The 25,019-nt window shown below is 34.5% G+C and overlaps 1 protein-coding gene across 2 annotated transcripts in view; it reads right to left on the reverse strand.

Moving 5' to 3' along the window:
* The window catches only part of Fbxl7 (F-box and leucine-rich repeat protein 7), a 204,213-nt gene that overhangs the window by 34,843 nt on the left and 144,351 nt on the right, over nucleotides 1–25,019 (reverse strand). For both annotated transcript variants that reach the window (XM_089640003.1, XM_089640004.1), the window contains exon 2: nucleotides 10,620–12,072. In XM_089640003.1, coding sequence (XP_089496129.1) covers nucleotides 10,620–12,060 — 1,441 coding nt within the window. In that variant the 5' untranslated portion in view covers nucleotides 12,061–12,072. The remainder of the gene's footprint in view (nucleotides 1–10,619; nucleotides 12,073–25,019) is intronic.

Here is a 25,019-nt window from a genome sequence, read left to right on the forward strand (position 1 = left end):
GCACTCGCACTCGCACTCGCACTCGCACTCGCACTCGCACTCGCACTCGCACTCGCACTCGCACTCGCACTCGCACTCGCACGCGCACTCGCACTCGCACTCGCACTCGCAATCGCACTCGCACTCGCACTCGCACTCGCACTCAGACTCGCACTCGCACTCGCACTCGCACTCGCACTCGCACTCGCACTCGCACTCGCACTCACACTCGCACTCACACTCACACTCACCCTCACCCTCACCCTCACCTTCACCCTCACCCTCACATTCACATTCACACTCACACTCACACTCACACTCACACTCGCACTCACCCTCGTTCTCGCACTCACACTCGCGTTCTAGCACGCGCACTCGCACTCGCACACACACACAATACACAACGGTAGAAAAGAACAAAAACCTCACGAATTGAATTTCATATTATGTAGGTACTTACCGATGCGTTTTGACGAGTTTTGTATTAGGAATAAGTTGAGTTTGCATTTCATTTTAGGATGTAATGATAACTGTTTTTTGAATGGGAAAAATATCGCGTAAGAGTACCAACTGCACCCAACGGTCTAGAGTCAGTTGAACTACAATTTCGGTATGTTGTGATGCTGAACGTACCGGATGGGGAGGGGAGGGGAACGAGATGGGGAAGAGGGAGCTGGAAAGTATCTGGCGATTCAAATCTGATCACAAAATACGGCTAAAGACTTTCGAAGCAAAACTTTTCATTTTAAAATATACATATTTGGATTTTACACGAAAATACGTAATTGAATTTAATCATATATTTTCCAAAAATATAGGTAGTACCTACTTACCTACTGATTGTTAAAAAAGTAGGTACCTAGGAATAACTTTTTCTGGTAATTTGAGAGATAATCTTGAAAAAAGCTCATAAAACAAAAATTCTATAGCGCCGGTATCGTGAATAATCACACCAAGGGCGCTTTACAATTTATATTTGTATTGGTAGTGGTACTCCACTACTTAACTCGAACGTTATTCTGGAAGTTTCCAAACAAGCTTCTTGGATTTTCTTTTATTTTTTTAATATTTGTTTCTTTGCGACATCGAGATCGAATTATTTTGCCTACGTGACGCGCTTCGGAATATTCTCGAACCTTCCATTCGTAAATCATTTTGTTGTATTTTCTACGTTTATTTATTGTTTTTGGATGTATTATTAAAAACGGCTTAAGCCAAATTTCGTAGTTATTTATTAATAAAAATAATACCGAACATAACTACATATTTATCTAACCTTCAAATTTGCCGTATCTCGTGATTAAAAAAGTAATCTTGGCCTTAAATCCAAATTTAAAATTTGTATGAAAAAGGCCGCATGGCTCACAGCCTTTCCTCTTAATCCCATCATGTCCAACTTCGAACCAAAAGCGTGTGGAGATGACATCCATGAATCGGCTGCATCCTTGGAGTTTTACGATATAATCATGGTAATAACACCGCGATAGGCGGCCTATCATTATTGGGCCGTCATTTATACGTCCGTTATACGGCCATCAAGGGCCGTAAACATGCTGATGTGGATATACAGGTTATTGCGAAGGTTTATTAACGATTGTCTATGGAATAATTCGCATATCTCTTGCGTAGGTGTCCAGGAGTAAGGCCTAATGGAGTCTGCGCATTAAAAATCATGCCATAAACTACCGGTTGGTGTTAAAAAGCAAAAAAAAGTACTATCTATTCAGTTATTATTAAAAAAATATATTAAAATTCTTATTAAAGCCTATTTCCTCAATGTGGTCCAGTTGTTGTGATCATTCTTAGTTTTTTCATCGTTTATAAGAAAGGGGTAGATTTTAGAACGTATTTTAATTGAGATTCAGTTTAGGCCTCTGAAATTTTTTAATGTAGGTACTTCTAACATGAGAACTGTCACATTTAATATTACAAATCTACGTATGCAATTAAAAATATTGAAATTTTCGAATCTTACAAAGATAAAGTTTTAAAGTTGCTACAGATTTAATATAATAATTTTTTTTATTGTGTAAACTGTAATTACCACTGAACGTGAAATTAAAAAAACACATTTATTTTGACAAAGTTATTTTAAAAGTTATTGTGTAACGTAGCTCTTAAAAAAATTGCAAGGCGAACCACCAGGGGTTACCTATGGCAGAGGTGTCGGTTATCCAATAAATGGTTCCCAGTGCAGCGGAACCCAAAGCCGCCCAACAAATTGCATAAACCAATATTAATTCAGTAGGTAATATATATGACATTATTAGGGGGAAACATGAAGCAATTTCGCACCATCCTGTGCGAAATAATCGAATGATTTGCAAGGTGCACTTGGGGTGAATATAACAAAATTACGCTATATAAATTAATTGTTAAATCGCTTAGACGGGTGGGATTTTATTAACCGTTTCCTCTCGCGGGGCCGAGACTCTAATCAATAAATGAGGAGTGCTTTATTATAGAGTAAGAGATTCACTTAGAACCTGCTAATGGTACAGAATTAAATCCAGATCAATGAAACGCTAAAGGCTGCAGATGAGAGGATATGGCGGGAGAATGTATGCATGCAAATGATCGCATTTACTTGAGATCAGAGAGATGGAAATCTGTTATCTGCTCGCCGGGGTACTATTTAAAGTATTATAATACGTTTGCGGATTGGAAATTCACATAAGAAATGGATTTTGTTATGAAACTTATTGTAGGTAATAACAGAACGTAAACAACCGACTTTAGCCAGTGTTTCCGGGGCCCGTTGATACCATGCTGCGAAAATTAAAATCGGTAGATAAGGGTTCAAAATTTCGGTAGATTGGTGACAAAAATCGGTAGATCGTCAAAAGTCTCATATTTATATGAGCTCTTAGAAGTGGATGACTTCAATTTACAGCTATTAGAGACGAAATTTAAAAAAAAATCTGTTCGATCATCATTGCTCATTGACAACGAGTCTATCTGTCAAGTTTCTCGATCGGATGCCGGGAAGTGGGTTAATTAACAGATCCAATATTTGCATTTATTCACGAAAACAAAAGTGATTTTCAAATTAAAGTAAATATTTGTATTCAACATTGATCGCTTGTTCAAATCCTTTACGCATGTTAATAATAATGCTTTATGCATATTACGCATTGTATAAAGAATCGTCCGCAAGGGTGATTTTTATGTCCAAGAATTCTCGCCATAAAATATTGTTTTGTATAATGAATAACCTTTATGAAAACTGGCAATAAAAATATTTGCGCATGAGAAAATATAATGTTATTAGTCACCTAGAAGTTTAAAGTAGACTTTAGTAGTAGATCAACATCATGTTCATCGAAAGCCACGGAGTATTGAAATATGCATTTAAATGACAAAACATATAATATTAGAAAAACGACAAAACATTTTGTTCATCAAAACCAAAGTTTTCTTCTTCTGGTGCTCTCTCCTGTCGGAGGTTGGCTATCATTAGCGCAATCCACAATTCCACGTCGAATTAACGGTTTCAGAATAGGAAAAATAAATTGGTACTGATTGAACATCGAATATAAACGGCAATGGAACGGCGATTGAAGGCACATCCATAAAAAGCAATAAGAGTTTTACTAATCCATTTTTGTAGCATTTTTTTTATTGTCAATTTTATAGAAAGATGCTTCAAATCGCGTCATTTATTGTTTAACAAGATTCAAACATTAAAATATTGACTTCAGCACTAGAGGTTTTCCTACCCAATAGTTTACTTAAAAGATCATTGACTGTAATTTTTTAATATTGGTGTTGATTTTGAAACATTTAAAGATGACTCCTGTTTGCTTGTAAAGCAATCAGGTAATTTATTGTTTAACACGATATAAATATTAAAACATTGCCTTCAGCAGTAGAGTTTATTACCTAATTATTTACATACAAGATCATCGACTAAGTTTTTCAAGAGATATTGGTGTTGAATTTGAAACATTGAAAGAAGATTCTTATTTGCTCGTAAAGCAATTGCGTGATTTATTGTTTAACAAGATTCAAACATTGAAGGATTGCCTTCAGCATCGGAAGTTTTCCTACCTGAAATTGTTTACACACACGATTTTTACCATTAAAATAAACAACTTGTTTGCTGGTAAAGCTTTCATCTTATGTAATTTATTGTTTAACAAGTTTAAACATGAAAGCTCCGCCGATGTCTGGGTGAAGGATTCATGATACCAAAAATATTTATATCTACTAACAATTTACTAATGGCAATTTCCTCCGAGGTTATGTTAACGAATAGTCGACATCCTGTGAATGGGTATCTTCCGACAAGATAATAAATATACGAACACTATTTTTTTATTCAAGTTTAACACGACAAGGCTTAATGTTTCGAGATTTTAATCAGTCCATAATAAATCAAAGCAGCTTCTTTGAGCTCTATTGAAATATGTGTCTTCTTTACAAATACCTAGTGAAAAAAATATACATTGACCTTAGTAATGTGATACCGTTAGTATAGCGTGACTCTAAAAAATTGTATAAAAACATAATAATTCATAATCTTAACCCCTCAAGCATATTCTGAACACTAAAATTGTTTATGTAAGGAGATGAAATAAATACGCTTCAAATTGTATTATTAGAAATAAACATATGGTATTTGAAATATAATTCTTTTTAAAGCAAACAAAAAAATGGCTCACCTTACGTTTTGTAAATAAAATCACTGATGCTGAAAAAATTACACCACGCATTTCATTAAACAAATGTTTTACAAATCTTACCTAACTTTTTTGTAGTTATATAAAAATATAAAAATAATTAATAGGTAAATAAAAATCACAAATATTGATTTTTTTCAAATTGCGGTGGGAACCTTTGTATTAAACCTTTCTTAACCTCTTAAGGACCACGCCCGAGTATACTCGGGCGGCTATTATGTGCCAGAATTTGGAATTCATACTAAAGAAAATTTTTAATTATTTTTTCCACAACATCAATATTCAGTCCCATTTTGGGCCCGAAATGGCTTTTATATGAGGATATATATTTTGAGTAAATAAAATTCATTGATAAAAAAGGTGTTTTTTTTCCATTCTTAATTTTTAAATGATTACTGAAGGGGTTAAAGGTACACATTGTTTTTAACTTCTAGATTTGAATATAAAGCGTAGTTTTTATCTTTCCAGCACCGTTTAGATCAGTGAGACACGACGATTTCTATAATCCAAAATGAATTGTTCCCAAAAGCGAACAAATTAGCATGCGGGGTTAATACTTCCGCGGTAACTAAAAACAAAGTGAGATTCTCAAGGAAGACACTGCGTTTTTATTTACTCAGTTTTTATTCAGTTAATACATGTTTCTATGGTCCCTGTGTTCTATGGTTGTTTTCAAATTTATAAAATATGTTTAAGGGATAACAAAACCAACATATTTATTCTAAGTGAGGAAGAACTTAAGTTTTAAGCGTATTACCACCCGAGGGTAAATGACCTAACAAGTTCCTTCATAAAGAAACGTATTCATAAAAAAATTAGACAAATTCATTGTTTTATTAGAACTGTTTTCGCCGATGTTTATTGATAAACCGTTAATCGTATTTGATTGTTTCTTAATTCAAAGGAGGTGTACCGAATAAATCACTATATTTCATTATTCTTAACAATCCTTTCCCTAAGGGGGACGCCTTGGTAGTTTTACGAAGCATTCTTTCATTGTGTGTTATTTAATGATGGAGATACGTGGAAATACATTTTCTGCTACAGATGTGTTTGGCCGTCTTGATGGCGTGATAAGCATCCATTAAAATTAATCAGTGGGCGATAATGATCTGGGAGTGATTTAGTAACGCGATAATTATCCAAATCCCGCTTCGTCCAAATGAGAACTGCCTTCTGGGTCGATCAGACCCGAGCAAAACCGGAACCTCAACGCCAAATAGCATCCTTCGCCTCGTTAATTTGTCAGCAGCCGATCTGTAACTCGAGGAATTATGTCCTAGCAATGCCGGCACTCTAAACAAATAAAATGAAGCTCGCTAATGTTTTTATGTTCAAAGAAGCCAGCTCGTGCTTTTCATCATTTCTGTTGCACCAATAAACAATTCTATCACAGAAATCTTATGGAGGATGATGCGCAACACGGCATAATACCCGAATACTATGATAATAATTCTTAAGGTTAAACGCAACGCTCGTTGTATTCTACGTGTTCACAGATGGCGTTAATTAATTAATTTTGTTTAAATACGCTTTTGCAAGTTATTGCTTTACAATATTAAGACAAATCATTTGTTTGCGCCCGTATATACGCAATATGAATATGAATCAATAGTTTTGTTCGTTTAAGGTTAAACGCAACGTTCGTTGTATTCTACGTGTTCACAGATGGCGTTAATTAATTAATTTTGTTTAAATACGCTTTTGCAAGGTATTGCTTTACAGTATTAAGACAAATTATTTGTTTGCGCCCTCATATACGCAATATGAATATGAATAAATAGTTTTGTCCATATAAAAACTCAATTCTATCGAGAAAGGCATACAAATACAATATTGGATTGAATCATCGGTAAAATATTGCATTTGTGTGCCTTTCTCGAAAGAATTAAGTCTTTAAACGAACAAAACTATTGATTCATATTCATATTGCGTATATACGGGCGCAAACAAATGATTTGTCTTAATATTGTAAAACAATACCTTGCAAAAGCGTATTTAAACAAAATTAATTAATTAACGCCATCTGTGAACACGTAGAATACAACGAGCGTTGCGTTTAACCTTAAAGACTTAATTCTTTCGAGAAAGGCATACAAATACAATATTTTACCGATGATTCAATCCAATATTGTATTTGTCTTCCTTTCTCGATAGAATTGAGTTTTTATATGGATTATATATTTTATATTTATTTTTATATTTATTCATATTCATATTGCGTATATGAGGGCGCAAACAAATAATTTGTCTTAATACTGTAAAGCAATACCTTGCAAAAGCGTATTTAAACAAAATTAATTAATTAACGCCATCTGTGAACACGTAGAATACAACGAGCGTTGCGTTTAACCTTAAGGCGACTTTATAACGAATTGGTGTACATTATGAATACCGAAAAATATGCTTTAGATAAATTGAACTTTTTCATATCGTTTCGCTTGAGTAGAATACAATTTAAAAAAATAAATTACTCAATAAAAAATATAAATGTAAACTACTAAATTTTTTTATTTCAATAGAAATGTATGAACGCGTAAAGGAAACAACTTTAAAAATACAGTATTATAGCTAAGATTATCTGTGACAGTTTCAATTGATTAACTTTTTTGCTTTCTTATAAAATCATTTAAAAATCAGTTTTGTTCTTGAAATCGAATGTTTCTAGACTCCGTTTGTCAAGCGATTTTAATGTCTATTACCTACAATATAAGGTATACCAAGAATATAGACATTTTTGGCATGTAGCTTCCTCTTAAGGCACGACTGTCTTCTGTCTATAATGTTCTAAAGTCTATATTCTATTTTCTTTGAGCTACGCAGTCCTGGTAATAAGTATGGTTCAATCGATGTTTCTTGCCACCACTCAGTGTTAAAACTAAAATTCAGTGTATTAGAATATTTGTAATGTCTTTTTGTCTTATTTGTCTTTTTATATATAATTTTCTAGAATCTAGAACACAGGGGATGCGGGGCATCCAAAGCAATTATGGAGTAACCACGCCTGATAGGTAGGTACTTATGTTAAAACGTTATGATTGTTCTTACGTTTCAATTACCCAGAGCTATTAGAACTATGTCATCCTGATTTTAATTAAAGTTGTTAGTTAGTCCAGAAGGAAGTGGGAAAGAGAAGGGGAAGTACCTACCTGGCTCTTCATATCTGGTCACTGAACTATATAGCAACGTCTCGATTCTGAAAGGTGGTCTCTCAGCTGGACGATATTCAGACTTTCTACTTTCTACCACTGTCCGGAGTCAAGGATCTAAACCCCTTGGCCACAGAGAGCATTTTCTGCTACCATGCCAATAATCACGGGTTAAAATTAAAGGAAATCAATAAAATTATTTCTATTGCCTTAATAAACCTTTTAAAGATATTTTAATAATAATATGCTATTGATCAGAAACTGCGTGCGAGTATTTTCTGAAGATATTTACTTTGTGTAACTCGTGTAAAAACAATATTTAGCGCGCGGCCCGGCGTAATGGATGGACCTAAGGTCGACTTTGCCCTAGCAGGCCGATCGATCTTTCTGTGCGGTTTTTTTAATTTTTCGGATGAACGTATTACTAAAATCTCAAATGTTTCTAGAGGCATCCCTCGTGAAGTTAATAACTCATCCTCTAGTAAAATAAATTCTAGCACTTAACGCTAATTTTATAGTTAAAAAACGTTTTATAAAATTTAAAACCGGTTTACATAAAATATGTTAATAGCAAGGTCCTGTTTTTATTAATATTAAAAATAAATTACTTACATCCGTAAAGATCCCTCTAGAAACATTTGAGATTTTAGTAATACGTTCATCAGAAATAATTAAAATGTGAGCGTCGAGCAAACTCCCGTTATTAGTCTTATGTCGCCTTAAGTCAGTTCTTATCAATATGGCGACATGCTACTCAGTAAAATTGGTACTTCAGACCAAAGGCATGCCACTGATAGCTCCGTTGTAAAATCTCCCGCTTTATCATGAACGACGTATGTCGTATTTCAAAAAGACGGGTGACCATATATAGCTTTTAGTGGCGGGAACATTACTTTAAAAGCGCGATTTCAAGGTGTAAAGAGAGTGCTTGACATATGTATTTTATTGGCTAAATTATTTGGTTGATATTTAAAGGTTGTATTTTTCACTTTTGTCTTTTCTTATAAATTCCTTCACGTATTTAATGGCCGACCACACATGACTCTCTAAAGGGCAAATTTCATTGCTATCCGAATACATTACACTTTGAGTGGTGACGAAGACGATAAATATTTCAATATATGTAGCTAATAGCTGTTTATTTTCTTGCTTTAATGTGACATTTTTCGCAAACCTGATAAAATATAAGTAAAAGTAGCGAAGTCACCACGTTTTACGGTACCTAAATACTTGTTTAGAATCGCTCCTACCATGTTACCCGTTACAATTCTATTCCTACGTTCTATCACGATGCTGTTAGACCGATAAGGTTACATAACCTCACACCATCTGGTCAAGCTAGATTATTATTTGTAGTGTTCAGTGCTGTACAGAAAGCATAGTCTTAAATCACTTATGATTTTCACGTGCATGAGTATACGCCTATGTTCAAAATTGTGTGGAAATATATATTTTTTAAATATTTCTGTAAAAAACAAAATTTTTGTTTTCTATAATACATCTATTTTTATTACTAGATGTATAAAATGTATAAAGTTGATACCGAGGATTGAACCTTCTTTCCCAGGGACTGCAGTCAACACCGCTCATATTATTACGCGTAAACTATTTTTGTAATATTTATCATAACAATCTATATTTGTAAACGTAAATATGTATTTTTTGTTTTTTAATGAGTTTTATTATTCACAAGGTACATTTGTTACTTATAAATTTTATTAATTAGCGACCGGTTTCGACACGTTCGTGTCATTAACTAGCTATTTTAAAACTAAATTTAAACTAAGTTTAAACATTCTAACATTAATAAATAGTTTAATTTGTGCGCATTAGAAACATTAGAAATCAACAAAAAAATTAATTCAAACATTAATATAGTTAATAAAATAATCGCACCTTGCAAATCACCTCTATTGACAATGTTCCCCGTTATGTTGACTCCTACCTCCGTTTCCTTCTCAACCCCCTCCCTCAAATCCCCTCCCACCAAAGAATCAAACTAAATAAAACCCCATATTTCTGCACCTAAAAATTTAGTTTTAAAATAGCTAGTTAATGACACGAACGTGTCGAAACCGGTCGCTAATTAATAAAATTTATAAGTAACAAATGTACATTGTGAATAATAAAACTCATTAAAAAACAAAAAATGTCTAGAAATTGTTACATAGTGAATGCCAAAGAAATACAAAAAATTGTAAATATGTATGTTAGCCGTAAATCTCTAGGTTAAGCCGTAGTCGTATTATAAAGGAAATGTTGTGTATATACCCACTCTGTCATAAAAATATGTATAGTTTTAAGCCATTAGTTAAAATTCTTAGTTGTAAATCACTCGACATTAATCTTAGTTATAAGCCACTAGTTATAAGTATCTAGCTATGAATCTTAGTTATAAGTCAAAAGTAATTAGTTATATTTCTAAGTGATAGGAATAAATTAAATGCATAAATTAAGTTGTTAAGCGCCCTTGAGGTGATTTTCACACGAAAATGGCGCTATACAAATAATCCTATAATTATTATAATATCTAATCCAAATCCTAATTGATCATTTTTAAATATAATGTCATGCAATTTCAGAAAAAAATGGGTGTGTGCATGAGTGCGACCGCGTGTGTATGCGTGATTGCTACCAACAGAATGCATTGTCATCGACAAAGAGTCTATCTGCCGATAGAGTGATAGTGAGTTTCAGTTCGATCGGAGATCAGGAAGTGGGTTTATTTCTATTTCCAAGATTCCACTTCATTCAAGTAATAAGCAAAACAGAAATTCAAAAAAAAAAGGATTTAAAAAAAAAAGCTTACCAGTTATATCCAAGTGCTGAAGGTTGGTACATCTCTGTGTCAGCTCCCTCAATGCTATTGACGACACGGCCGTACTTCCGTGTAATTGAAGGTGCGTTAATTCTGGACACCTCCTTGCTAAAAGTGCTAAACCCCTGTCCGTAACTTTACAACCCTCCGCGAGGAACACTCTTTCTACCCCGGGACACGCTCCAGTTCTTCCCAAGCCGCACAATCTTCTAAATACACTACGCATTGCTTTATCCCCACTGATATGTTCTCCTTTCAGAGTTATAGTTCTCCAGAGGCAAGGGTGCCAGGCAAGAGATTCAAACCTTCTACAGACCCTGGCTAAAGAACACAAGTCACTACTGTCCAACCACATGAACACTTTTACTACTGCTTCGTCTGGTAGTCTATCAAAAGCGTTATTCTTCGATATCAGTCTTTTCCCTTTAAAAGCATTAACTCCTGGACTTAGATCCGTCCAAGGTCCTGGCGTCGATGGTCCAGGACTCGGAGACACCAGAGTATGGTATCCTTGATCAAGACTAGGAGAGCTTCTTCCTAGTTTGCTAAAATTTTCAACTAAATAATTGCACGTATCCGTACTTGGGGACGACGCTCTTCTCAGCGCTGGAGAACTCCTTAGATGGTTTTGTAAATAGCTTTGATTAGCATTATAAATATGTTCATTTCTTAAACTATATTGTTCAATATTCGTTGTGTCATTTTTATGCTGGTACCGATCCTGATAAACTGAATCTAATGATGGAGATCTCAAATCCAAAGGATACGAATTGTCATTCTCTTTATTTTGATACACTTGAGCTTGATGTTTGAAGACACTGGGTGTTAAATGAGACAAATCTTTCTGAACATTCCGAAGTCCATCTCCATTCATATGATGATTATTTTCTATCGACGGAGTACCTCTCTGGTAGCTCGAATCAAAAGTTGCAGGTGACTGTCGCAAGTAAGATTCTTCCAAAGCTTTGGCTGGATTCCTGGGTAAGTGGTATACTTGAGGTTCTAACGGGTTCACACTGGGATGAATGTAAGGTTGATCTAAAGAACTGGACGAACTTCTGGAAAGATGGTAGGTCATATGGCTATCCACGGAAGATGTTGACTTCTTGCTCAGAGGGTAACATCTATCTAAAGCTGGTGAATGTCTCTGAAAGTTTTGTTCGTATACGTGTCTTTGGTATTGTTGTTCTCTAGATTGATACTCTATGGAAGGGGTGTTTCGACTTCTGTTGAAGGGTTGATAAGGTTTCTCCATAGTTGGAGAGTCCCGGTCCCTGTGCTGGGAGGTCCGGGAGAGGTGGTAGGCCTGGGGGTCCAGCGGGGAGGAGCTGAGGGGGTGGTGGTAGGCGGCCTGGGGAGGGGGTGAAGCCCGGCCCAGGGTGGCTAGGGGGCAGGCGGGTGGGGACCGCCGCCCCACAGGTGCGTGGGACATCAAAAGCGCCTCCTGAAAAAAAACTATGTTAAACACATTTTTTTAACGATCTATTTATTTATTTAAGGTACAAGTACCTTTAAATACAGAAAAACAAAATAGTGAATACAAAACAATTGCACGTGTGTTAACATACTGGTTTAATAAGTTAAAATTTACAATCAGGCAATAGGAAACAAAAAATGTTAACTAATAACTACTTTAAAAAGTTCTTTCAGTGCTATTAAAAATATCTGCTATTTCTGCATTTTGGCTGCCTAATTTGTGAATGCGTGGTTTATGGGAATTGGTATTGACCTTATTGTTGCAGTTGATAGATATTTTTAGTTCTAGCGATTCAGAAACACGAAATAAAAAAATCAGAAATATGAAATAAAATCAATTGCAATAATGCATAATAAGGGAATAAATGATAACTTACTAACTATCATGCCACTTCCGCAGGGGTAGGCAGAGAGCTCTTGGCACACACTTCTTGCCTCATTCACATTATGGCTTTGACATTGTAACTAACAAAGAACTTAACCACTCGGGCTTTTGCTTTTTCCGTAGTTTATGTGCATTAGAAATTTATACTTTGACATTCGTATTTATATACATCTTTTAAAATATCTTCTTTTTTTAAAGCTTACTACGAAGCCTTAAATTATAATATACCAAATCTGAAAGTTTGTACGGTACAGTTCAACTACCTACAAAGTGTTTCTTTGCCAGGGCTTTTTTAAACTTATTTCCCTTTCACACTGTGGGCCGTCACGCGCAAACTTTAATGCGGCCGTAATCCAGGACCCTTTGGGGGAACACCGCACAATGGCGGCGAGTGACCCAGGGCGGTCCTGATACATTTTCCTTTTTGTGCTTTTATATTCCTTCACACCATAGCTAATCCCGACCTCAGGGGTGTAAGGCTCACCACGCCGAAATATGCAGCGGGCGGTGAAGCCTTACTATTTGAAGTTTTAAATAAGGAAATGAGAATGTTACAAGGAAATTATGTAATCGCATTTATAGGAATAGTACCTACTTTTACCAACTGGAAGGATGTGAAAGATGAACAGGTCGTTTGTAATTCCAAGATTAAGTGTGAATTATAATGTATGATTTTAATTTTTGAATACAGAAATGAGGATGTTACAAACAGTCTATATAACTTAATAACTGCGTTTACCAACTGGAAGGACATTGTTTTAATACCCGAGTACCGCCGTCCCGGGAACCATTAAAAGGGTGACCAACACCTTTGCCTTAAGTCACCCCAAGTTTTGTTACTTTGTCACAGGTTCGTAGGGTGAGGTTTGGCCAGATTTTTGTGGAGAATGCGTCTGCCCGCCAGCTGCGTGATGAATCGGGAGAGGCCGATTGAGGGAGCCCGTTTCACCTCTCCAGCCGGACTCTCTCGACGCATCGCATTGCACCGCAGTGGGAGGCATGGATGCATACTTCTGTCATTCTTGGACGCACTGACCTCAGATTCAAATTAAAATTCAAAACAATATTTATTGCACAAAAATACAGAGTACAAAGGGTATAGCTTATAGGTTACATCCTATTTCTTACAGCTAACCCAACAATTACACATTATATTACATAACCCAACAATTACATGTTAACAAATGTATGTAAATAAAAAAATAAAAAAAACAGAGGTATTTAATTCATTTATGGTGTAGTGACATTTGTTTAAAAGAAATGTTTTTAGTGATGATTTAAATTTAAGTGTGTCGGTTATTTGTTTGATGCTACGTGGAAGGTTGTAATATACTTTAATGGCCATGTAGTGAGGTCCTTTTCGAAATATAGTTTTGTTTGCTTTTGGAATTAATAAGTTTCCTGTGAACCTTGTAGCGTGTTTATGTGTTGAGTTTTTTTGTGGGAACTTTTTTGGAGATGATCGAACAAACATAACTATTCCTACACAACCCTCATACATTTTTCCTTCCCAGAACTAGCTCTCCTTCCTTTCCTTAAAAAGAGACTCTCCACATAGCATCCTCAAAGATGACATAGGCTATGAGGGAAATTATTTTCTAAGGGCCTCTTGGGCGGAGTTTAAAAAAAATCTAAATGATTAACATTTTTCCCCCTGACCTAGGTCAGCGCAACTATTTTCATCAAACAAAGTAATTTCCATCAGGAGTTATGGAGCTTTTAAATATCAATTAAGCTGTCAAGAGAAGACCAGGCGCCAAAATTTTCATCCCATAAATTTTTAATCAACAAATCTAGAACACATAATAATATTTTTCATAGTGTTGTTAAGTCACAGATTAAGATAGTGAGTTGGACCGAGGGCGATAAAATAAATGCGTGACATAATAAGAAGATAATGGTTTTCTTACTTCTCACCTCGTTAAATATTATGATATTGTCGAAGGTAGTTAAGGTAGGCTTGACTCTATTTATGATCATCGGATAGCGAACGGAGCGCACAAGAAAGTTTATCAGAAATCGTATATAATAATATAAGGAGAAACATAGTAAAATGGTTTTCACTTGAACATTGGAACATCTTCGTTCAAACATTGGATTCTTAAGCACCGGTTCTGCGTTGGTATAGTTAAGTCAACTTTAAGGCGTGTTTACCTTTACCTGAGCCGTTGTAATAAGCCAATATTCTCATTATTTGCGTCTAGATGCTGTTGAAATGAGATCCCTGAGGCGTATGTGCGGTAAAACCATGTTTGATCGTGTGAGGAATGTGGAGATCCGCAAAGAGTGCAAGGCTGATGTAAGCGTAATAAGCAAGATTAAGAAAGGGACGCTTAGATGGTTTGGGCATGTAGAGCGAATGAGCGAAGATAGGAGTGTAAGGAGGATATATGATGCAAATGCGAATGGCAGCAGAAGTCGGGGACGCCCGAGGAAGACATGGCACGATCAAGTGAATCAGATACTCGAGTCGGGCCATGTCAAGAGTCAGAATAATAGAAGAGTATGTATGAGAAGATGTATGAATGTGAATGAGGCAAGAAGTGTGTGCCAAGACCGAGTTGTTTGGAGGTCCGTCCTCTCTGCCTACCCCTGCGGGGAAACGGCGTGGTGGTTAGTTAGTTAGTTAGTTATATTTATACCGCATTTATAAGTAAGGGAGGATTAATATTTTATTAAAATGTATTACTGAAATTATTTTGATAAAAACTTTTATTATGTATCTACACAAAGAAAAAAAACTAATACTGAATTTTGCAAACTTGTTCTTAAAACGGTTACAAACGGGATTGCGGGCCCTTAACGAATGGATTGATAGGTTTCCTAATAAAATACGAATGTATTATCCCGATATCGGAACACGTGTGCATAAAAACACTAATACTTCAGCATTTTGCAAATGCAGGTGCATGAACACGTGTTCCGATATATTGCAAATTTACTAAAAAATTATCAGGAAACGACCTGCAATCCCGTTTTTAACCAGAATACCAATAATAGATTTTTAATAAATTTGCAACACTCATTATTCTTCAACACGTTTTTTATAGTTCTATAGTTTACGTATGCTCTCTGAATACACGGACAAAAGATTTTGACAGAATAATTACATATTATTTAATTGATTATCAATTTACTATACTTAGATACAAATTAGCAGACATTTTCTCATATCGAAGAGGAACGATTTTCTTGACCGTAGAAGTTCCGACGGAAATATTTGTTACTAGAAGAATCAGATGTACCGCAAATGGAAGACGAAACAGCTGTTCCTCGACTTTAAGTTTGTTCTCAATTTCTCATTTTTTATTAGTCATGCGAGTTGTTCGAGTCCTGTGTTTTTTTTAGAGAAAACCCACAGAGTAAGACAGCAATACATATTTATTTTTAATATAAATTTTACACGGAGAAAAATGAGAATGGCAGGATTAATTAAATTCCTATTTAAAATGTGTTGGCAAGCCATTTCCGAATAAAATGTTAGTACATTCAGAATATATCTGAACACGTGTTCATGCAACTGCGCTTATCCTGATAAATATTATGACGAAATGCGACAAAATTAGATTTTTTATGAACACGTGTTACTACATCCTCATAACACATTCGTGTTTTATTGATAGTTTGTTTGGAAATCTGTCAATACATCTGTCATTAAAGGCCGGCAGTCCCGTTTTTAACAGGAGTACGCACAATTTGACCATTAAGACCAATTTGATCATTAAGTTTTCTCTAAGTGTGATAGATACTACATTATTTAACACGTATGAAGATTTCTTCGTCAGATTAAATATATTGCTTGTATAGTTATCTTGTAGTAAAGTATTAGATTTCATTCGGTTTTAGTATGTTATTTGTTTGTATTTGATATCACCAGTGTCGGTAAAGATTACATTGAAAAGCTTTTTAAAACTTCGAAATCGATCCAAGGAAATGTTGTTAAAAATCTTAAGTTCGCTCTCGTGGTCACATTATCTATATGGCAAAAAAGAGTAATACAAAACTTTCGATCACAATGCTTTGTGACTTTATTATAAATTTTATTGTTGAATTATGTCAGACCTGGTTGTGTTACAGAGTCATAAACAAATTAATTGACAGTCCTGCCATCGTTGCCACCATCAAATTCCATGTGCCGACTAGGAATACCTACAAGATAAAATATAACATTATTCTGCAATACATACAACCAGCTTTCAGACACATTCACTAACCAATAGGATGCATGTCTGGGCAACAAGTTTGGGGGTACTATTGATATATTTATTGACTCAATTTATAGAATTAAGGCGATGCACTACGTCGTGTAATATTTTAAATTGAGCCGCTATCAATAACACCCCTTAGGTAGATGGCAATAAGGTTTAAATTCCCGCTTAACACCATCCGCCTGTTTTAATTTATGCAACAAAAAAACATGGACAAAAAGTGCCTTTTATTTTATTTTGTGGATGTTCAGGCATAAATATTTAATTTTTTTTCGACCATTTTATAAGTAACTTAATTTTCCACATTATACAATAAAATCATAACCGAAAATGGGTTCATATGTAGGAGATTTTGAACTTTAAAGCAGTTTTCATAGGCCTTGTAAATTATTTTTTTCTGGGCTTATAAAAAGACTTATCTAAAAAATACTCGATTATTTCAAAGGCCAAGATATATTCTTCTCGCAGTATTTATTTAAAGCAGCTGAAAATTTTCTAGGCGACAAAATTTTCAAACCAAAAACACATGATTTTGCATTACTACGTATGGCATCGCCTTAAATCCTTTTATTTGAAATTAGAGTAGCGTTGGTAATGTAGTTTTAGTGATTTGTCTTATATGTAGTATTGTTCTAGTTTCTGTATTATTTTATGTTATTTTTATTGTTTTATATTCAGTTTATCAGTTAAAAATAAAATTAAATAAAATTGTTGATGGTCGATCGAGAAAAGGCGGAATCTAACTAACTGTTTCTACAATTTAAAACAACATAAAGTAAAACTTTCCTGATCTATGGACAAATGGGATTGACTTATGGCTTCCGCTGCGCTGCACTAATTGGATCCCTGACCTTTTGATAGGAAGGCATGTTCGCACCCACTCTGTCAGCAATCTAATGCCGTAGTTAGCACTCTGAGATATCTTGATTATAAAATATCAACATTCTACTAATATTGCCCTATGCGCAATGGTTATAATTGAGTCGCTCAGCGGAAGAGTTGCCCAACCAAAAAAACAATCACAAACAGCGAAAAAATCAGATTGTTAAAGATAACTAATTTAGTAATTGAGAACGATAGTATATAGCGCCATCCTTTGAAATCAGTGAAAACTAAAATTGGGCCACTGTGGCTTCATAGATATTAAAAAAAAATTAAACGACATTAAGGTGATTTTCTCACGAAAACGGCGCTATAGAAATTATTAAATCATTCATAATAATAATAATAATACAAATTATTTTGGAAAAGTGTGTGGAAGGGTTTAGTTTTTCCTATGGGGAAGATTTAACCCGGAAATAAAATCGGAAAAGTAAAAAAAAAAAAAATGTATGGCTAATTTATATGTTTTATTAATTTTATGTTTCCGCGAAAAATCACCTCAAGGGCGCTGTATTAAATAATAAATAATTATAAGCTGCAAGTATTAAATAATAAATACAGTTGGGCTTACACCTAGGATTCATAATAACTAGTGATTTACGACTAAGGCCTATAACTACTGTCTTAATGACATATATATGTACAAATAACATACTTAGATTTAAAAATACATCGATAAATACACTTTCTTATTTTACTAGCGCCAGAATAAGAAGGAACTTTTATAATATTAGGGTATTTTATAATTAATTTTAGAACACTGGTGTAAAATACGCACAATATTATTGACAATCTGATGTTTTCGCTTATTAAATGTTTTGTATTTGAACCACTCTTCCGCTGAGCGCCTCAATTCTAACACTTGGGTTTTTCTTTAGTAATCAGGTCCTAAATACAAAGAATGGTAACCGGATAAATCATTACAATGATAATTCATCACATCTTTCAAAAGTTATATAAAGTCATGGAAAGTGATAAAACAAAAACCTTATTAAATGGGTTATGCGGGTTAGGTTAGGATAAAAAAAAATCGTTTCTAATGACTTTATATCACTTTTTAAAAGTGTGTTGAATTGTCACTGTGTTGAGTTATCATGGAACCACAAAGAATACTTCTAAAAATCTGCACATATTATAAAATTATACTATTCGAGTCGCACTCTATTCACAATGATTTGAACGGTTCCCTTTTTTTAAATTCTAGCACTTTAATTCGTTTAGGTTTTTAGGACTTTTTAGTTCTTGAATAAGATTATCCAAAAATGTATCTCAACGACTAGCCCGATAGTCTGCAAAGAAGTTTGAATAAAATTTTCTGGCACCACCTACTTTGCGATAAAGTGATAAATGAATCTTGAAGCGGACAAAACTTGAAACAAAGTAAAATATTCGATTATGTAGATAGATATTGACAAATCACGGTTGGTCCAAAGACTAAAGGTTGCGATAACTCGGTAAGCTTAAAACAGTTGCCTTGTTAGTGAAAGGTGAATATAATTCTGGTCAAATCATTTAAGAAATTATATAATTAAAATTTTCATTACGGTGCGCTATGTAATATACATTATCTTACATTTTACTGTGATTTGCGAAAGAGAGAAGGGTGACAAGCAGGCGCTTGCGCAGAACGCAGGAAGAAGATGGCGGATCATGTGACATCACTTTGCCAAAACTCCAACTTCCGGAATGTTGCACAGCTCGTTTTACGAATTACGAGTGATTTTCGATTGGGACCGTTCGGAACAGGCATTACAACAGTGCCGGCCAACACTAAGACTTTAGGCAGGCAGGTAGGTACTACACGGAATGTGGGGGTGTTTGCAACCGAAATGTCCGTGATTACAATGTCGGGGCAGCGCAGTCGCCGATGGCTATGCGAGATCCCCGCATATCAAGTCCCCGGCCATATCATTTTGATTTACATGGGTGAACGTTAAAATTTACGTTATGTGCCTGGAGATTCGTATCGCGGCGAGCATTATATGAATTGCCCGTGTACATAAAATAGCAGGGGCGGTCGGTGAGCTTTCGAGATACGTAAACATTTTTTTAAATAACTGGATATAAGGAGGAAACCAACAATTTAGCGTCGCATATTAAAATCCAATTTGGTACTTAAATTCATAGTTCCAGGCATTTTAGCTACAGAATAAAGAAGAACTATCATAAATTCATCAATTCATCTAGAAATTCTTGTTTTGTCAAATTTGAATATTACGTAGGTACAGTTAAAACAGACGTCCTAAAATAAATCATTACTTCCTAAGAAATTTATTTTTTAAAATAAACCCGTAAAAAACAAAGTTGTTTTTACTATAGCACATATTTTTTAATAGCTGTTGTATTATTTTTTTGGTTTAAAATTTAAAAAATTACTTTGAGTATCGAATCTTCCTCCCCAGGGACTGGAGTAGCCCGGTGCTAACAAATGAACCAAATCTCGATTAGGTAGGACCGACATTTATTTCATATATTAACTTCTGTAATGTCATCCAATTTCAGAGAAATTCGTAAGTGTGTCCGCGTGTGATTGACACCAAAAGTTTATAGAATGCATTGTCATCGACAAGAAGTCAAGGAGTGGGTTAATTTCCACCGCCAAGATTTGCATTCATTCTTTCACGAAAACAAAAGAGAAATTCAAAGAGATGTATTGAAAAAGAAAAACCATTACATTTGTACACAAATTTGTTTAAAGGATAATACGATCAGATCTCTCCACATATTTTCTTTTGTTTCGTCGTAAAATTATTATCATGACTCTGTTTTTCAAAACTGTTAGGACGGGTTGTTCTGGAGAATTTGAATAATTCATCAAATTTCATTTTCAAGTTCTGTGAAATATTTTTTCAAGTTCTGTTTTCATTTCAGTTCTGTCAAGCAACTAGCCTATAATGATATAATAACAGAACTTGAATAGGACTTTCACAGAACACGGAAACGAACGTTGAAATTTGATGAATCTTTCAAATTCTCCGAAACAACCCGTCCTAACAGTTTTGAAAAACAGAGTCATGATAATAATTTTACGACGAAACAAAAGAAAATATGTGTATACGTCCTTATTCTTCTAAACTCCCCTTGTTTTATATATACATATATATTTACCGAATAATAGTATTACAGAGTATAATCAATAATGTTAACTAAGAGAATTCATACAATTAGTTTTCACTGCTTTTGATTTTTTAATGTTCCTCTTCTATAGAAGCTGGCGCTTATGTCTAGAAGAGTGGTGAGCATCAATATTAAGATAAGTGTTTGTAATTATGAATATTAAAATTTATAATTAATTAAAAAGATAGTTTCATCATTTTGGTATTTTTACATTGAACTTCTCTATAATTGCTTTTAGTAGGTGTTTATCGTTTTCTATTGTTCTGATATTTTCGGGTAGGCTGTTGAAGTATTTTTTCCTTAGATATATGTAATGATGTTGAGCAAAAGTGGTGTTACATTTTTGTGTTGGAAATATATGTTTTTGACGAGTACGACTTTCAGTTAAAAAGCTGTGATTTTAGTTTTCTTTTATTATTTGAGTTATTATTTTCTTTTTGGACAAGATCATTAAATTTTAATACTTTAAATTCTTCAAAAATTGGTGTGTTTTTTTTATTTTTATAGTGAATACTTCACAAGAGTCCCAACTGCTCCCGTCTGGAGCCAGTGAGACTATGGCATCCCCAATTGGGGGATGTTGTGAGGCTGAAGGTAAGTGGGGAAGGGAAAGAGGAAGGTGGGGAAGTACCTGGCTATTCAGATCTAGTCACTAAACACGGCTAAAGCCATTTGGAGCAACGTTTCAATTCTGAATGGTGGTCTTACACCAGGGCGATACTGGTAGTATCTTCCACTCTGGATGTATCTTCATGATTATTTAAGTGTTGGATAATCTCTTGATTTTTTTCAATATTATTTTTTATAATTATACGTTGTACAATTTCAACAGGGAGTAGATTTGTTTTGTATACAGCTCCCCAGCTGATTACAGCGTATTGGAGATTTGATTCTACTAAAGCGTGGTAGACTGACTTTAGCATTTCCAATGAGAGAAAAATATTATTTTATATATTTTTACAGTATATTATACGACGTAGGTACTAACGGGAAATAAAGGTTTGTGTCGCTGGCGGTAGGCAAGAATTGCTTTCAATGCTTATATGGACCGACCGCCCCTGTAAAATAGGTAGGTTCGGCTTGCATACGGCGTGAACTAAGATAAACGTATTCAGATACTATATAAAGGTTCCTGGTTGAATAGACACCAATGTATTGCGCAAATGTACGCCACACAATAAGTCGTTAGTTTTTAGACAAAGCTTTTTTTCAACTTTTAAAATCTATTGTACTAAAGTTCAGGTACGTTGTGTAATATTTAACAATGCAAAGCTCACCATGTTTGTTGATCATACTTAATTTTAGAAGGAAACCGTTAGCCGTGCCACGGTCTCTGTAACGTTGTGGATATTTAAAAAATCAACGGGTTAAAAAGATAGTTACATTAGGACCATAAATCTATCTTTATTAATAAATATATTTAATTTGTTTGTTGTTGGTTACATTGAGGATTGAACCGTCCTCCCCAGGGATTGGAGTCAACCACGCTAATAACTGAGCCAAATTCCGATCGGGTAGGATCGACATTTATTTCGTATGTTAACTGCGTGATTTCCAGCAAAAGTTGATAGAATGCATTGTCATCGACAACAAGTCAGAATTTCAGCTCGATTGGATGTCGCAAAGTGGGTAAATTTCCACTCCCAAGATTTGCGTTCAAAACAAAACCGAAATAAAAATAGACGTATTTAAACAAAAGTTTCAATTGTCAAGAGCCAGTGGGGCAGTGGCAACTCCAATCGGGATGTTTTGAGAAGTACCTGGCCCTTAAGATCTGGTCACTAAACACGGTTAAGCCATTTTATCCATCGCTTCGATTTTGATTGGCGGTTTAGCGGATAGACTATTAACACTCTGAATAATTCATTCGTAATTCCATAACGAATGAGCAGTTCCATAAATAGGTAACAGCCAACCAAAGAACATCAAAATAACCTCAACACTCTGAATGCGACTGATTTGACCTCTGAACTTTGGGTTCATTTTTTCAATTAGAAACTAGCTCTATCACATCCGATAATAATACATTTATCTTTGCATGAGAAGAAATATTGTGATGAGTAGGTTCATAGACGTATCGTTCATAGCCTCCTACTTACTGCCCTAAAACTCCTCTTGATAACACTTAATACCTATGTAATTTATTAGTCTATGTAGTTCCGTGAAGCGAATATTCACAATGAGACGTCTATCACGAGTGTGTCACGTCCATTGATCTAAAACTTACAAGATGAGCTTAAACGTTGTCAAAACTGAGTGTTTTGATAAAACCTTTCAAGCCACATTTTTTGGGAATGTTATTTCTCAGTGGTTTCATATAGAATAGTCTTCATAGTAGGTACAACATGGTAAAGCAATTGTTGCTGATGAAGGAATTTTTAAATGATATTACTCAACACTTATATCGCACATAATTATAAATAAAATTTCAATTTTTAAATAAAAATGTTATAAAACAAACATACGAATTTGTAAATATTCGTTTTTATCGCCGCGTGTAAAATTTTCATTTTGTGGCTTGAAGCGTTTTACCAAAGCATAGTCAATATGTATAAAAGTCTGGTTGGTTTGATAATCAAAACACTGCGTGATAATTCATTGAAAAAAATATAAAGATGAAAATTTGTGTGCCGAAGAAGAAAAACTATAAATCTTTTTGGGATACATTATGTACGCAGCTTTTCCTGTCTGAAAACTAAAGGTAATCGTTTTTTAAGGTTGCAATTCGCAATGCCATTTCTATCAAACGATATGAAGCTTTTGTGATCAGTTAACAAGGCAAGTTATAATAAAAAAATCTTGATTATGATTATTTAAGTCAACTTAAACGAACTATAAAAGTTTTAAGACAAATATTCCGTGCCAGTAAAGGTAATTTTTTAAGGCTTTTTTACTCCGTTTAGTTAGGGTGACTAGACTGTTTATATGTGGAGCTGTCTCATTTCTTCATCTTTAACTAATAACATGAAAAAGTAATGGATATTGTTAGAAAATGCTAGTAATTTGTTGATAAAAATGTTCACAATTTTTTTTATGAAAATGTGTTATTTATAATTTATTTATGTTTTATTTATTGTTTTTGTGTGTAATTTATAGAACTCCATAATTTATTCGAAAATTTTACTTCGAAATACCCCCACACAATATGAAATCTATTGTCACAGTTATTTTATCAGTAAATTTTTAACCGGTAATAAATCATTTTAAATTGGGATGGGGGTCAAATAGAATGATATAAATAAGTCGTCTAAACGTGGTTATAACCACGGTTTGAATAAACTGTAACAATAACGAAAACCAAAAAATACTTGCATAACTTAATAATAATATTATTAAATTTGATTCACATTAAATTAAATTTAAAAAACTTGTTTAGATGTTTTATGGCGAGGGCTCTGCTAGCTATTCCGCATCAAGGTTTAAGTAATTCAGCGCCCATTTGAGAAGATGAACAGAAGATGTAGGAGTGTGGGAGTAGCAAGGCATAGAAAGTGCTTGACTCATCTCATCTCTTGGCTACACAGTGTGGTCCATCATCATCTATCCCCGGAGGGAACAGCTGAATGATGGAGGGCGAGGACACGAGAAGATAAATTACTTTTACCTATGCTCCTACATAATATACTTAGTACAATAAGTTACCTACAGAATGATAATACTAAACTGTTCAGTAGAAATTTGAGAAAGCTTTCCACTTGGAAAAAGTAATCATCGTCCAGTGATGTTTTGATATATGAGAAATACTGCTGGTCATATTGGCAGATTTTTCCGAACGATCTGTTTTTACGAAAAAAAAATTTAACCTACCACTATTTTACATACATTTTTTAAAAATATTCTTCTCGCGTGGGAATATGTTAAATATTCGTACCTTACCAAATAGTAAGAAGCAGATGGCAGAAGTCGGGGACGCCCGAGGAAGATATAGCACGATCAAGTGACTCAGATACTTAATTCGGGCCATGTCAAGAGTCAGAATAATAGAAGAGTATGTATGAGACGATGAGAATGTGAATGAGGCAAGGAGTGTTTGTCAAGACCGAGTTGTTTGGCGGTCCGTCCTCTCTGCCTATCCTTGCGGAGAAACTTTTATTATGGCTTGGCCTGATTTTTAACTATTTTAGGTAAATGATTTTTTTTAACAATTGAAAAATAAGGAAAAAATTGTTGTCTTGTCTTTTTGGACATTTCAAAGCTGTTACCAAAAACAATTTATGAGCTGGAAATAATTGCATTAGTCGAGAATTTCCTGACAGGAAAAGGCACACAATTTTCATAACATTCTAGCGTTCACCGTCTTGAGAACTAAAGACTTCCTTTTTA

Source organism: Hesperophylax consimilis, chromosome 15 (genome assembly GCF_061612785.1).
Source record: "Hesperophylax consimilis isolate HC1 chromosome 15, BYU_Hcon_1.0, whole genome shotgun sequence".
NCBI classification, from domain to species: domain Eukaryota; kingdom Metazoa; phylum Arthropoda; class Insecta; order Trichoptera; family Limnephilidae; genus Hesperophylax; species Hesperophylax consimilis.